Source organism: Daktulosphaira vitifoliae, unplaced genomic scaffold (assembly GCF_025091365.1).
Source record: "Daktulosphaira vitifoliae isolate Bord-2020 unplaced genomic scaffold, ASM2509136v1 Scaffold_3, whole genome shotgun sequence".
Taxonomy (NCBI): Eukaryota; Metazoa; Arthropoda; class Insecta; order Hemiptera; family Phylloxeridae; genus Daktulosphaira; species Daktulosphaira vitifoliae.
In genome coordinates this window covers 42,706,011-42,718,098 of record NW_026099574.1, presented here as the reverse complement: position 1 = coordinate 42,718,098, position 12,088 = coordinate 42,706,011, and the positions used below count along the sequence as shown (strand labels likewise).

The window sequence follows — 12,088 nt, the reverse complement described above, 5'->3', positions numbered from 1 at the left end:
GTACTATATATTTATGATACTTTAATTTTGTACATCCGATTATTTCAATTGTAGCTTTACTATTTAGCTCGATTGACTTCTGTATTCATTTTACAAAATATCTGTCTATTGAATTAATTAAATAATAAATGAATTTGTCGCCCAATTGTTGTGAAGTTTTAAATTTATTGCTCTAATATATATATATATATATGACTATTTTAATCATTAGACGGTTTACGGGCGCACATTTCTATCTGCCCAAATATAAAAATACTAATAATTTCCAAAGTACTGTTCAATAGTTACCATCGACCAGTCATTTTTTATTATTTTAAATGTAAATTAAAAATGTATGTATCTAAAAAAATAAAAATTATACCCTTATGAGGGGCAAAGAACGAACTTATAAAATATTGAACCATATATAAATTGAGAAATAAATAGTACTCCACAAAGTCAAAAAAAATATTTTTTAAGATTATTCTTTTAGGATAAATTTAGTAGTCAATGATAAATTAATCACTCTTTAAAACTAATTAAACATTATTGAAAAATTATTTTTAGTAATATTTTACGCAATTATTATTTAACAGTTATACATTATGTATTTATTAAGTTTCACAGGTTTATAAACAATTATTTATATATTTTAATTTTAATTTATAAGTTATAATATTGCATAATCAATAGAATTATTATTAATTTAATGTATGTTATCTCAAATAAAATATAAAAATAAAATTTAAAACTTTTAGTGGTCAATGATAAATTAACTACTCTTTAAAGTTAATAAAATACCACATTATATAATATATAATATATATTTTTAGTAATTTTTCACATAACTTTTATATTACAATTTTATAAACAATTATTTATATTTTTTAATTTTAATTTATAGCTGCATAACCGATTAAATATATTTTAATTGCAACAAATATTTAGCCCTAACTAAAATATAATAAGAAAATTTGAAACTTCCATAAAGTGTAACAACAATTTCTGCTAAAAACATAACAAAAAAGAATAACATTAACGTAGTAAAATTGGTGCTTGTATAATTTGTATAAATGCAACAATTTATTTACAATATTAATGGATGTTAAGTAACAAATAGAATAATAACGCAACCAGACGGTCTATTAATAGCAATCATTTTAGTATATTTGAGCGACAAATTTAAACAACCGTTTTCAGCAGGCGGGAAGAAATATATTAAAAACCGCGACGAATTCAACTAAAGTTAATAAGCAACCTGGCAACGTGTAGATATCACAAGCCTTAAGAACTATTTCAATGCACTGTCCCTCTTAATTATACAGTCATATGAAAGCGACGTTGCCAGTTCGCTTATTGTTATACCACGGCCACTCAATTGAATGACTTGAATAAGACAGGATCATTCTATCTTACCAATTGCCCGCTAAGTTGCGTTCTCTCATACAGTATATTAACTGTACTATACCATTATGATATTTTGTTCGTCCGGTTATTGTAATTTGTCGCTTTTACTTCTTGTCTTGATTGACTTCAGTATTAATTTCTCAAATAATTGACCATCAAATTAAAAATAATCAATAAATTTATCGTCGATTTGTTGTATAGTTTTCAATTTATTTCTCTATTGTAGTGATCAAATGTGACTATTTTTTTTATTTAACATGATTTCACGACCACACTCTTTCACCTGTCATCTACAGAGTGATTGAAATCTGGTAAGACACTCATTTTCTCAGAAAATATTGAGAATTTTAAATTTTATTATAGAGATATTTTTCAATTATTTTTGAGAAAATAAGTGTCTTACCAGATTTTGATCATCTTGTATAAAGACTTGTTAATTTTAGAAGTATTAGTCTAAAAGTTGTTATCGACCAGTTATTTCCTTAGTTATATTATTTTCTATTTTATAAGGTAGTTCAATACATATGTTGCCATTAAAAAAAATAAAGTTAAGAAAGGGATAAGGGTGAACCTAAACAGTATTTAAAAAAGTAAAAAATAAATAAATAAAATATCTACTACTAAAAAAAAACATTTTTAAGAGTATTACTATTTTAGGATAAATTTAGCGGACAATGATAAATCAATAACTCTTATAATATTAATACAATAGCCTAAAGCTATTTAAAAATATTTTAGTATAATTTAACACAATTTTTATAAATTTATTAAGTTTCATATTTTGTAAAAATATTCATTAGAGTGCATGACCGATTTTAAGTAGCTTCTCCAAATCAAAGGTGTATACACGAGACGTAGATAATTTATGGGAAAGAGGGTGGTATAAAAACATGGTTGGTTGAACCCACACCACCTGTAATTTTTTTATGTAACAATCAACATAATATTTTATTTGTTTTTTAAAGGGAGGGGGTGGTTATATCTATGATTTGCAAGGATCATTAAAACTTATAAGATGTTCAATTGATTTTTTTGCGATTGACATCTGAGGGTCACGAGATAAGTTAAGATTTTCTAAGAACATATGTTAAAATTTAGAAAAGCATTTTATATAACTGAAGTTTTTTTAGATTCATGTTTCATTCAAATAAACACATTTTGTGATCTTTTGTCGTATAATTGAGAAAAATGGCTCAGTAGGAGCAGAGTAATTGCGTACACGGACACACAAAAAAATTAATAATAACAGAGTATAAGAAACAGCTTTTTAGCTACGCATCGAAGCTAATAGTTATAGAAAGTAATAGTTTCATAATTTCTTTAAAAAATATCAGTAGCTGCTGTTTTTTATTTTACGTCGCAACAACATAGCGTAAGAAGATGCTACTAAAATAAAAAAACATTTTATCACCACTAATTTATTTGTAAATAAATTCAAACAATTTGATACCAACAGTCAACAACGTCTGCCCCCCACGTTTACGAGCGTTAGGGTCGCCACTCTACTGTATACCGTTCCTTCATCTCAGTACATGTCCATCACTGTGCGCCGTGCTGTTCAACATCAAACATTTGCTGTCTTGTTGATTATGGAACACGTTTGTTTACCTTGGCTATTACCTACTCCAACATTATCAACAATTTATATTAATATTCTTATAAATTGATTTTATTCTAATTTTAGTTTGATTTATTTTTTTTTTTTTAGTGAATTTTTTCATAGCAGATTTATAGGTCGATATTCCTTCTTTGTACAATTTTCTTATTTTTATTTTTTAGTGCATATTTTTAATTATTAAGTATTACTTGATAACGAAGCGAAGATTTATAGTTCATTTGGGTCTATTTTAGTGACCGTAAATACCATTGGTCACAAGAAAGCAATTTAATACGCAATTTTGTTTACTTGATGACATATTTTTTCAGTTATTTTGATTTAAAAATTACTAAACCGATTTTGATAAAATTTCTCGGGGACTAATTTAAAAGCATCTCATTCGAAATAAAAAATAATTTTCGAAATCGGGTTTTAAATGGTTTATAAATTCTGAGATAACAAACATAAAAAATACAACCAAATTCATAACCACCTTCGCCCTTATTTGAAGACGGTTAAAAACAAAAAAAAAATTAAGTCATATGAGTACTAAAGTAGTCAATCCGGATTGCACCTAATTTGTATTATATTGGTTCACGGTCGGTTTAAGCGACCCACCAGTTCAATGAGTAACCTAGTAATATTTATAAGTACTGGGACAGATCAAAGTTCAAAATAAAACTGTACAGTTCTATAAATGTTCATATGTACATTTGGTAACCTGGATCTCAGTTTATGTAATGTTCATACGATCAAGTTGTACCTACTACTAGATTTTATTTTAAGTTCAATAGAATCATTTTAATGGTTATAACAGTTTTGAGATACAGTCTAATTTTATATAATAATCTAACCTTTAATTAATAAATTAATAAAATAATAACACTTTAGGTATAACAATGATTTATGATGCCTTCATTGATACTAGCGCGAATTCATTTGGTGAACTTATGACGGAATAACTAGTCGTGCCGCTAACCACTGACCAACATTTCTAATACGCGCGTTTTTAATTGTGTGTTTAATTTAGTTATGATTTATTCCCACAAATTGTTGACAATATACCATTTCTATAAATGCTCCTTTTGAGATTTGTCCATTTTCTTAACAAGAGAATTGACAAGATTTCTGCTTCTCTAGTCACTTTTCTGTTAATAATTTGTTTTATGCTTAAATCAAAAGTAAGTAATTTAATTATATTTTAGGTATAGTAATATATTGAATTTGTAAGTAATTTTAGACTTAGCAGCTTATATAAAAATAAAATAAATTTTATTGAAATATGCTGTATGGTTAAATTAATATCAAACAAAATACCTATGATAATTTTTTTTACATATAATATAAGGATTTTTAGTAATGGTAACAGCTTTAAATATATAATAAAATTCACATAACACATGTGTTTCATGGTAACCTATGAACTTTAAATTATGTGTTTTTTAAATAAATCTAGTTCTAGGGCACTCTTAAATCTAGGGAGTAGATTTTAATATTATCTTGTTAACTTAAAAGTGTATAAAATAAATTAAACTTGTCCACAATGTTTTCTTTGTTTATAGCTAAAAAAAATCAATTTATTATTTGGTTTTTTTAAATACCTATTATCAAAAAAAAAAACATTTATGTTTAATTATAAATGGTATAAAATGAGATTGCTTTTTATAACATACATCAATTTTAAACACTATGTTGAATATTGAATCATTAATATAATTTATATTTATAGTGTAAGGAAATTTTATTTAATAATTAATAATTAATATTTTATATTTATAAAATAAATCTTTGATTTCAAAGATTTATTTATCTATATTAGATAATTTGCACACAACTTATCTAACAAAACAGAATAGTTATGTGCCTGGTTTAAAATTTAAATTTAATTTTTCTCACTTTAACAAGGTTATTTAAAAAAAAAATACTATGACCATTATGTGTTTTTACTAAGAAGCATACTCACTGATAGTAGTTCATTCTATGCTATTGTAATAGCTATAATAGCGTAGAAAGTTAAAAGAAATAGTAAAAAAAGAATACTTTTTTGGTCCCTAATTCCAAAATTATTATTAATATTATAATTGTTATTAATTATATTATATATAGTATAATATGAATAAAATTGGGGAAAAAATTAAATTTTATAATAATCTTTTGAAAGTTTTGATACTAGAATTTTTATTTCGTTTATGTTATGTCTAACATAAAATTTTCATAGTAGTACCATTCTTTGAAGTATAATAGTTTAGTTTAATTAAATTTTTGAACTTGTTGCTTTAAATATTTTCTTTTATAAACTGCAGTTTCTATCAGTGGCGGCTCGTGGTTTGGACGATCGCACCCCCTACAAAAATTAATTAAAAGAAGAAAATTAATTGTATATTCTTAACTCTACATTTAAAAAAAAATATTTTTTATTAAAAATGCAAATTTTTAAATAGTAAAATAGTTATAATTGTGTGCGAACATTTTAGTTGTTTCCCTCAGTATTGCGGATACACACACGAGTAGTGTCTGGACAATCTACAGCGTCGTCCCAGCAATATTCTATAACTTATATTATTAATGACTAGCTGCAATTGTGTGTGTGCGGGTACGGTTCAGCTGTGATCTTATAAACGGGTTAATAAAATATTAGTATATTACTATATTGGTAATTTATTTTAAAATTAACTGCATGTCGTTATCGGTTGCTATAATCGCTATTATCATTATTTTCATTTCTATTTTCTATTGCGACCTTTACAATAATAATATGTTTATTGTGTTTTATTTTATTATAATTAATTTGACAATATTTTATACCTATGACTAGCAGTATTATATTTAAAGTCGCATCCCCACCACCAGCACCCACAAATCACTACTGGTTTCTATTATTGAAATTATTATTTGGATTTTTTAAATTTGAAAAAATAAAATCCAATAGGGTACTATTGTATGTCACACTAGATTACAATAATCCCAATTACAATTCACTCACAATATTATAAGTGAACGGTTATATTTTTTTCTTCGTACATTTTTGTGTAAAAAGTTAATATTACATCATATTGTAGACTCTTGCAAAATCGCGTATCTCGATAATTTGAGATTTTAATTTTTGTTGAAAAATATACATTTACAATATGACACTTTTTAAAATAAATATCCTATTTTTTATTGATATAATGTAGTATTTTTAGCTTCTTTATATTGTTAGCTACACAAAAATAGTGAAAACTTTTAAAATAATTTTGAAAATTCAATATACGCGGTTCGGCCATGGAAATAAGTTTTTGCAAAAATAATAATAATTTTACAAAAGTTTGTAAACTAATTAAAAAACAAACATGGTATCAAAATGAGAATTTTATTCTTATAAAAACATCCAATTAAGTATAAAAAAAAATTTTAACATAATAAAAACTGGCAAAAAGCCGAAAGGATGTCCAAATCCTCAAGACCTTTAAATATTAACTAAATTATTTTTAACAATATGCGTCAGTGATTTAGTAAAACTTTTTTTACTTTTTTAAAACTTTTTTTAATAGTAATAAACAGTAAAAACTTCACAAATTATCATTTCTTAAAGTATTAAGAATTATAATTAATTATAGGTTACTCTATGTGAGTCTATGTTATCTCTTATTTGTATAGTGGAATTGTTCAAATCTTACGTTATCAACTTAACAGTCATTTTTTATCAGTAACAAATATAAACACGTGCATTATAATAAGAACACATAATGTATATCCTAATTCAAAATATGTAACACAAAGAATTATGGCATGTTACTGATTTATACATAGTTAATAATAAATTACTAAATATTCAAAATAACTGTAAATTATTAATTTGTTGCATTTATATAATGATTGAAAAATTGGTTATAACGCCGTGGTCATCAGAGTACGTATTGAAAATAAAATAAAATTGTTAAATTCTTATAAATTAAATAAATGTTCTAAAATAAAGTATTTTAAATTGTTATACACTAATTCTTTATTTGTTCATCAAGTTAGATATATCAATTTATAAATTTTGGCGAATAATTCATTGTTATATCATTATCCCTCTGGTAAAACAACAGCAAACCAAAATTATGTTTTGATATCATTATACAAATTTTAACTATTTGATTAAAGGTTTAATTTAAAAAATAATACATTTTGAAATAATTACACTTTAAATTTAAATAATTTTAGTATTGGGTAATTTCTCCTAACTTATTAATCTTTTATTTTAAAATAAAACTTTTTAAAACCACTTGAATTTTAAATTATAGATTTTACCAAAGGTAGAGCAATATTGCTTTAAGTTAAAAATGTATTAAAATACTTTATATATTTGTAAATTTCAAAGGTATAACTAACTAATAGGTATTTAAAAATAAAATTTCTTCTAAAAATTTTCTTGATATCAATAGTTTTAATTTTATCTAACCGTGTTATTTTTTTTTTGCTTATAAAGTAAAGTATATAGAATAGTAACATCTTAATGGAATATATTAGGTGTATATACTAAGGAGCATAGGAACAATATTAACTAAAATTAGAAACTAACATTAATTATTTAGATGATTATTAAAAAAGAGTACACATAAATTTATATCTCATTATTCTATAGGGTGATTTACTTACTATAAATCACTTAATTAGTTGAAAAATAATATTGATAATTTTGAATGTTTAATGTTTTTCTTAATATATCAGACATGAATAATTTTTGTTTTTAGCCTTTATACCTTATAATGTTGCCAACTTTAATTTCTCAAAGAGTAACATACATAATTAACTAGCTCATTTAATATATAATCATCTAATTATGATAATGATTGGCTGATAAAAACTCTTGAATAAGTATTTCGGTATTATTGACATGTTTATACCTAGGTGGGAAGAAAAATATGGATAAGAAATGTCTAGTTATAAAAATAATAGAACTTACTCTCTACTTCCTTTCATTATATTAAATTGTTTATTTCTGAAATAGTAGTTCAAAATTTGTTATTGACCAGTGATTATCATAATTTAATAAGCCAGTTAATAATGTGTGTAATATATAGAGTGTTCAGTAAGTAAAAAAACGGGTTTATATTCTTATTGTTTGTAACAATTGACCTGTTTCTTTACTTACTGAAAACTGTATAATTTATTATAACAGTTAAAACAATCTTATATGGTATAAAAGAAGAATATAAAAAATGCTTTATGATAAATAAATTGAGAGAAATATTGAACTAAAAGAAATTAATAAAAAAAATTATCAATACTATTTTTATTTTTCAAATCAAGTTATTCATATTAATTATATATTGGTCAAGTATACCATTTTAATATTCTATTATTTAAAATTTATAAATTTAATATGATTATTCAGAAATTATAGTTATTTAATTTTAAAGTGTATCTCTTAAATATAATGTTATACTAATATTCAACTTAAATATTTAGTTCGGAATGGCAGATAGTTAAAAATGATATATTTGAAAATAAGAATGAAACAAGTTACAAAAGCGCTCTTAGAAAAATTTTAATTTGGAAAACTAGGTAAACATTTAAAGTTTTAATTTTTATTTATAGAATTATAAAGTTTGTAGTTACATCAATTTTTTTTATAAAAATGTGGTATTAATCTAAAAGACAAAGAAAAAAATCCTTGATCTACTTTGGTTACACTATTTTATTACAAGTAGTTTTTAAACTTCAATTAAGATACTAAAGAACCAATGGCTTAAGTGCTAATTATTGGTGATATTTAATCCATCAATAGGAGTGATTAAAATATTTTTACAATAGAAATAGAAGAAGTTTAAACATTTTATAAATTAATCAGTGTTCTTCTTTAAATGGATCATCTAAGGTTGACTTTTATTTGAGATTTATTTATTCTATTAAATTAATATTCATTTAAAATTGATAAAAAAGAAAATTTTCTATTTATTACTTTTGTTATTCGTTTTTTTTATTATTAATTAAAAGTCGTGAATTTTTTTTTTAATATTATAAATAAAAAATTTAGTTTTTCAGATATAACTTAATCTGTTTTTTAGATATAAAATTTTAAAGTTTCAATTTTAATTTATCATAATCCACTCAATTACTACTCACAGAATAAAAATAATTTAAACATTTTTTTTTGTATACCATTTTTTACATTTTAAAAAGTGTAAAAGAACTATTATAAAAGGTTTTTTATAATAATAATAAAAAAATAAATAAATTATTAATAGTTTCCGAAGTTTTATTTTTTTGGCTATATAAAGTAAAGTATACTTAGGTTTTTATTTTATTAAAGCATTTTAATTTTCATCAATTAATATCTTGTTTTAATAAACTATAAACTTATTACAGAGTAGAATCATTACCTCGAGGTTTACAATGTACTGAGATTTTACTTCAAGTTGTAATAAAAGATCCTTACTTTTGTAAAAATAGCAAATTGATAAATGAAAGTGATTTAGTTCGTTTGTATTCAATGTCTGTAATGAGGTAATATTTAATAATTTGAAAACAGTCAAAGAGAATTAATTTATAGTATTACAATACTTGTTTACTATATACTAATAATTTAAGGTTTGTCAATCTAACAGCAGATATTTTGGGTAAAGGTGCTCAAAAATCACTATATGCTAGAGCATCAAGTATAGAACTTCCTACTTGGTTAATTGATTTGAGACATAAGATTTCTCATGACCAAGATTTACCTACACTCAAAGATTTAAGAGCAGCAGTTAAGTTTGCATTAGAATGGCTTCAAGTAATTTTTTCATAATAGCTTATTTATCACACTAACAAAATATCAAAATATATTTTAAATTTCAGATAAAATATTGGAGTGTTGATGAAAATTTTCAAATTAAAACTACTAAATTAAACGTAGATATTGTTGATGAATTCACAAATATTATTGATAGCTATATTTTAAATAGAAACTTAAAAAATTCATCTAAATATCTAAACATTAATACTGTAAGGTATGTATTAAATACACATACATTTTTATTTTTGTTTAACTAAGAATATATTCCATCTGTAGTAATTTGGGGAAATAATAACAATACAAATATTCTTACTTATAAGTCTACTTTTATATATAATTTTTTATAAATTGTTAATTATGTAAGTTGAAATTTTTCTGTATAATTTACATAACACTATTTACAATAACTATATCATTAAATTTTAATAGCATAGAAATTTTTAATAATCCACTAGTAGTATTTTTGGATTAAAATAACTTAAAAAATTGTATGATAATATTTTTGTGTACCATTCAGGCAAAGAATAACCTCATTTGAGTGTTCAAAAATTTCAAAACCCAATAAAGAGTGTACAAAAAAAATTAAAGAATTATTAAGTGATAATGCTTTGGCATCACAGTTAATTAATGTATTTTGTACCCATTATTTACTTCAAGCCCAGGAAGATAAAACCACTAAAGGTATATTTTTTTTTGGAATATTTATAAAAGTAGATTTAACTTATATTTTTTCATAATTTTTAGGAAGAATTTCAAAAGTAGATAAATCATCATGGAGCATTTTATTAAAAATTATAAGTACCCTAGGTCTAATTTCAAATTTATTACAATGTTTGGTTATTCAAGAAAGTTATATTGCTGCTTTGTGGATAGTAGAACTGTGTATTGTTATTCATAAAAATAATAAAAAAATTGAAACCAATCATAATGAATTTGATACTTGCCTGGGTATAATGAAAAACATTGATACTAGTATTGTGCTTAAAATAGCATTAAAGATGCCTCATAAATATACAAGTGTTTTTTTAAGGTGGTAAGTATATATAGGGTAATTTTTTTATCATAATCCACTAAATTACTCACAGAATAAAAATAATTTAAACATTTTTTTTTTGTATACCATTAGTTACATATTATTCTTGAATTATTAGCTTTTATATATATAATACTTTTTAAGTTTGTCCTTTATACATTGTAAGGGCGTCAACTTTGTTTTATCAAATGGGAAAGCATATATTGAATTTAATAAAGTGTTTGGGTTTTTATTTTATAGATAATGGTAATTGAATTATTCATATAACTTTATTTGTTTATTAGACACAAAACATTAAATTTTTGAGTTAATATACATGTATAATACACGAGGGATTACAAATAAAGGTAGTTAATTGATTTATTATGATGTCTCTATTACTGACTCTTATTTATTGTTAATTATAACTATTAATAGATAGGCTTTTTGTATCCCAGTTAGTGTATTTATAAACTCACAACAATGTGAATTACTACCATACTCTAAGCATATTTATTGATTAAGTCATAATTGACAATGAACTCTCCTTATCTGTGATAGCGACATCATAAAAAATCAATTAGTTAACTGTATTTGTAATCCCTCATGTATTATACATGTATATTAAGTCAAAAATTCTTAAGTTTTTGATTCAATAAAGAAAACATCAGTTTTCATATATAGGATATGTTTTAATATACTCTAACATGTTCTACAGGCTTTTGAAGATACAAACTAAGTTATTAAGTACAAAACAACAGCAGAAACTGATATACTTGACTCTTCTCTATACAAGGTCACCTAAACTGAGTTCTAAATTAAGTGACCATATTTATACAGTCAATGAACTGCTACATAAGAATGAAGAGAAACATAAATTGATGTGGTCTTTAGCAGAAGGTAAATTAATAGCAATTATAAAAATATCAGATATCCCTTTAATTTTAAGACTATTTTTTATTTTAAATACTATCTTTTGTATAAATTATACATTTTAAAATTTTAAATGAATAACAAAATTAACGATCAGTTTTAACTCTGTAGCTTTTAATTATAAAATAATAATTCTGTCATTATAAATTTTGTTAAATTTTAATGTCTAATACATTCAATTTATTAAGCTTATAGTATTTAATTTATGAAATTAGTGTAGTAGAATTCATCTCAAACTGGTTTCTTATAACTGAAATATATAGTTTAAGTTAACTAATATTAAAGAATAAGTCAATTTTATGTTATTTTATTTTTACAGGTCAAACAATTTGGCAGCTAACACCAATTGGTCCTGTTTTATAAAATTATTTCATCCAATTATAGTTTATTGATTGATTTAAAGTTTTGTTTGCTT

General features: G+C 23.2%; 1 protein-coding gene across 1 annotated transcript; it reads left to right on the top strand.

Moving 5' to 3' along the window:
- Positions 1 to 6,666: 6,666 nt before the first annotated feature.
- On the top strand, positions 6,667 to 12,075 carry LOC126902665 (uncharacterized). Its single transcript, XM_050680156.1, has 9 exons — positions 6,667 to 6,875; positions 8,420 to 8,515; positions 9,320 to 9,457; positions 9,542 to 9,725; positions 9,791 to 9,942; positions 10,246 to 10,409; positions 10,473 to 10,761; positions 11,459 to 11,640; positions 11,993 to 12,075. Exons 1-9 carry the CDS (start codon positions 6,838 to 6,840, stop codon positions 12,034 to 12,036), a joined length of 1,287 nt encoding a protein of 428 aa, XP_050536113.1. The 5' UTR covers positions 6,667 to 6,837; the 3' UTR covers positions 12,037 to 12,075.
- Positions 12,076 to 12,088: the final 13 nt, after the last annotated feature.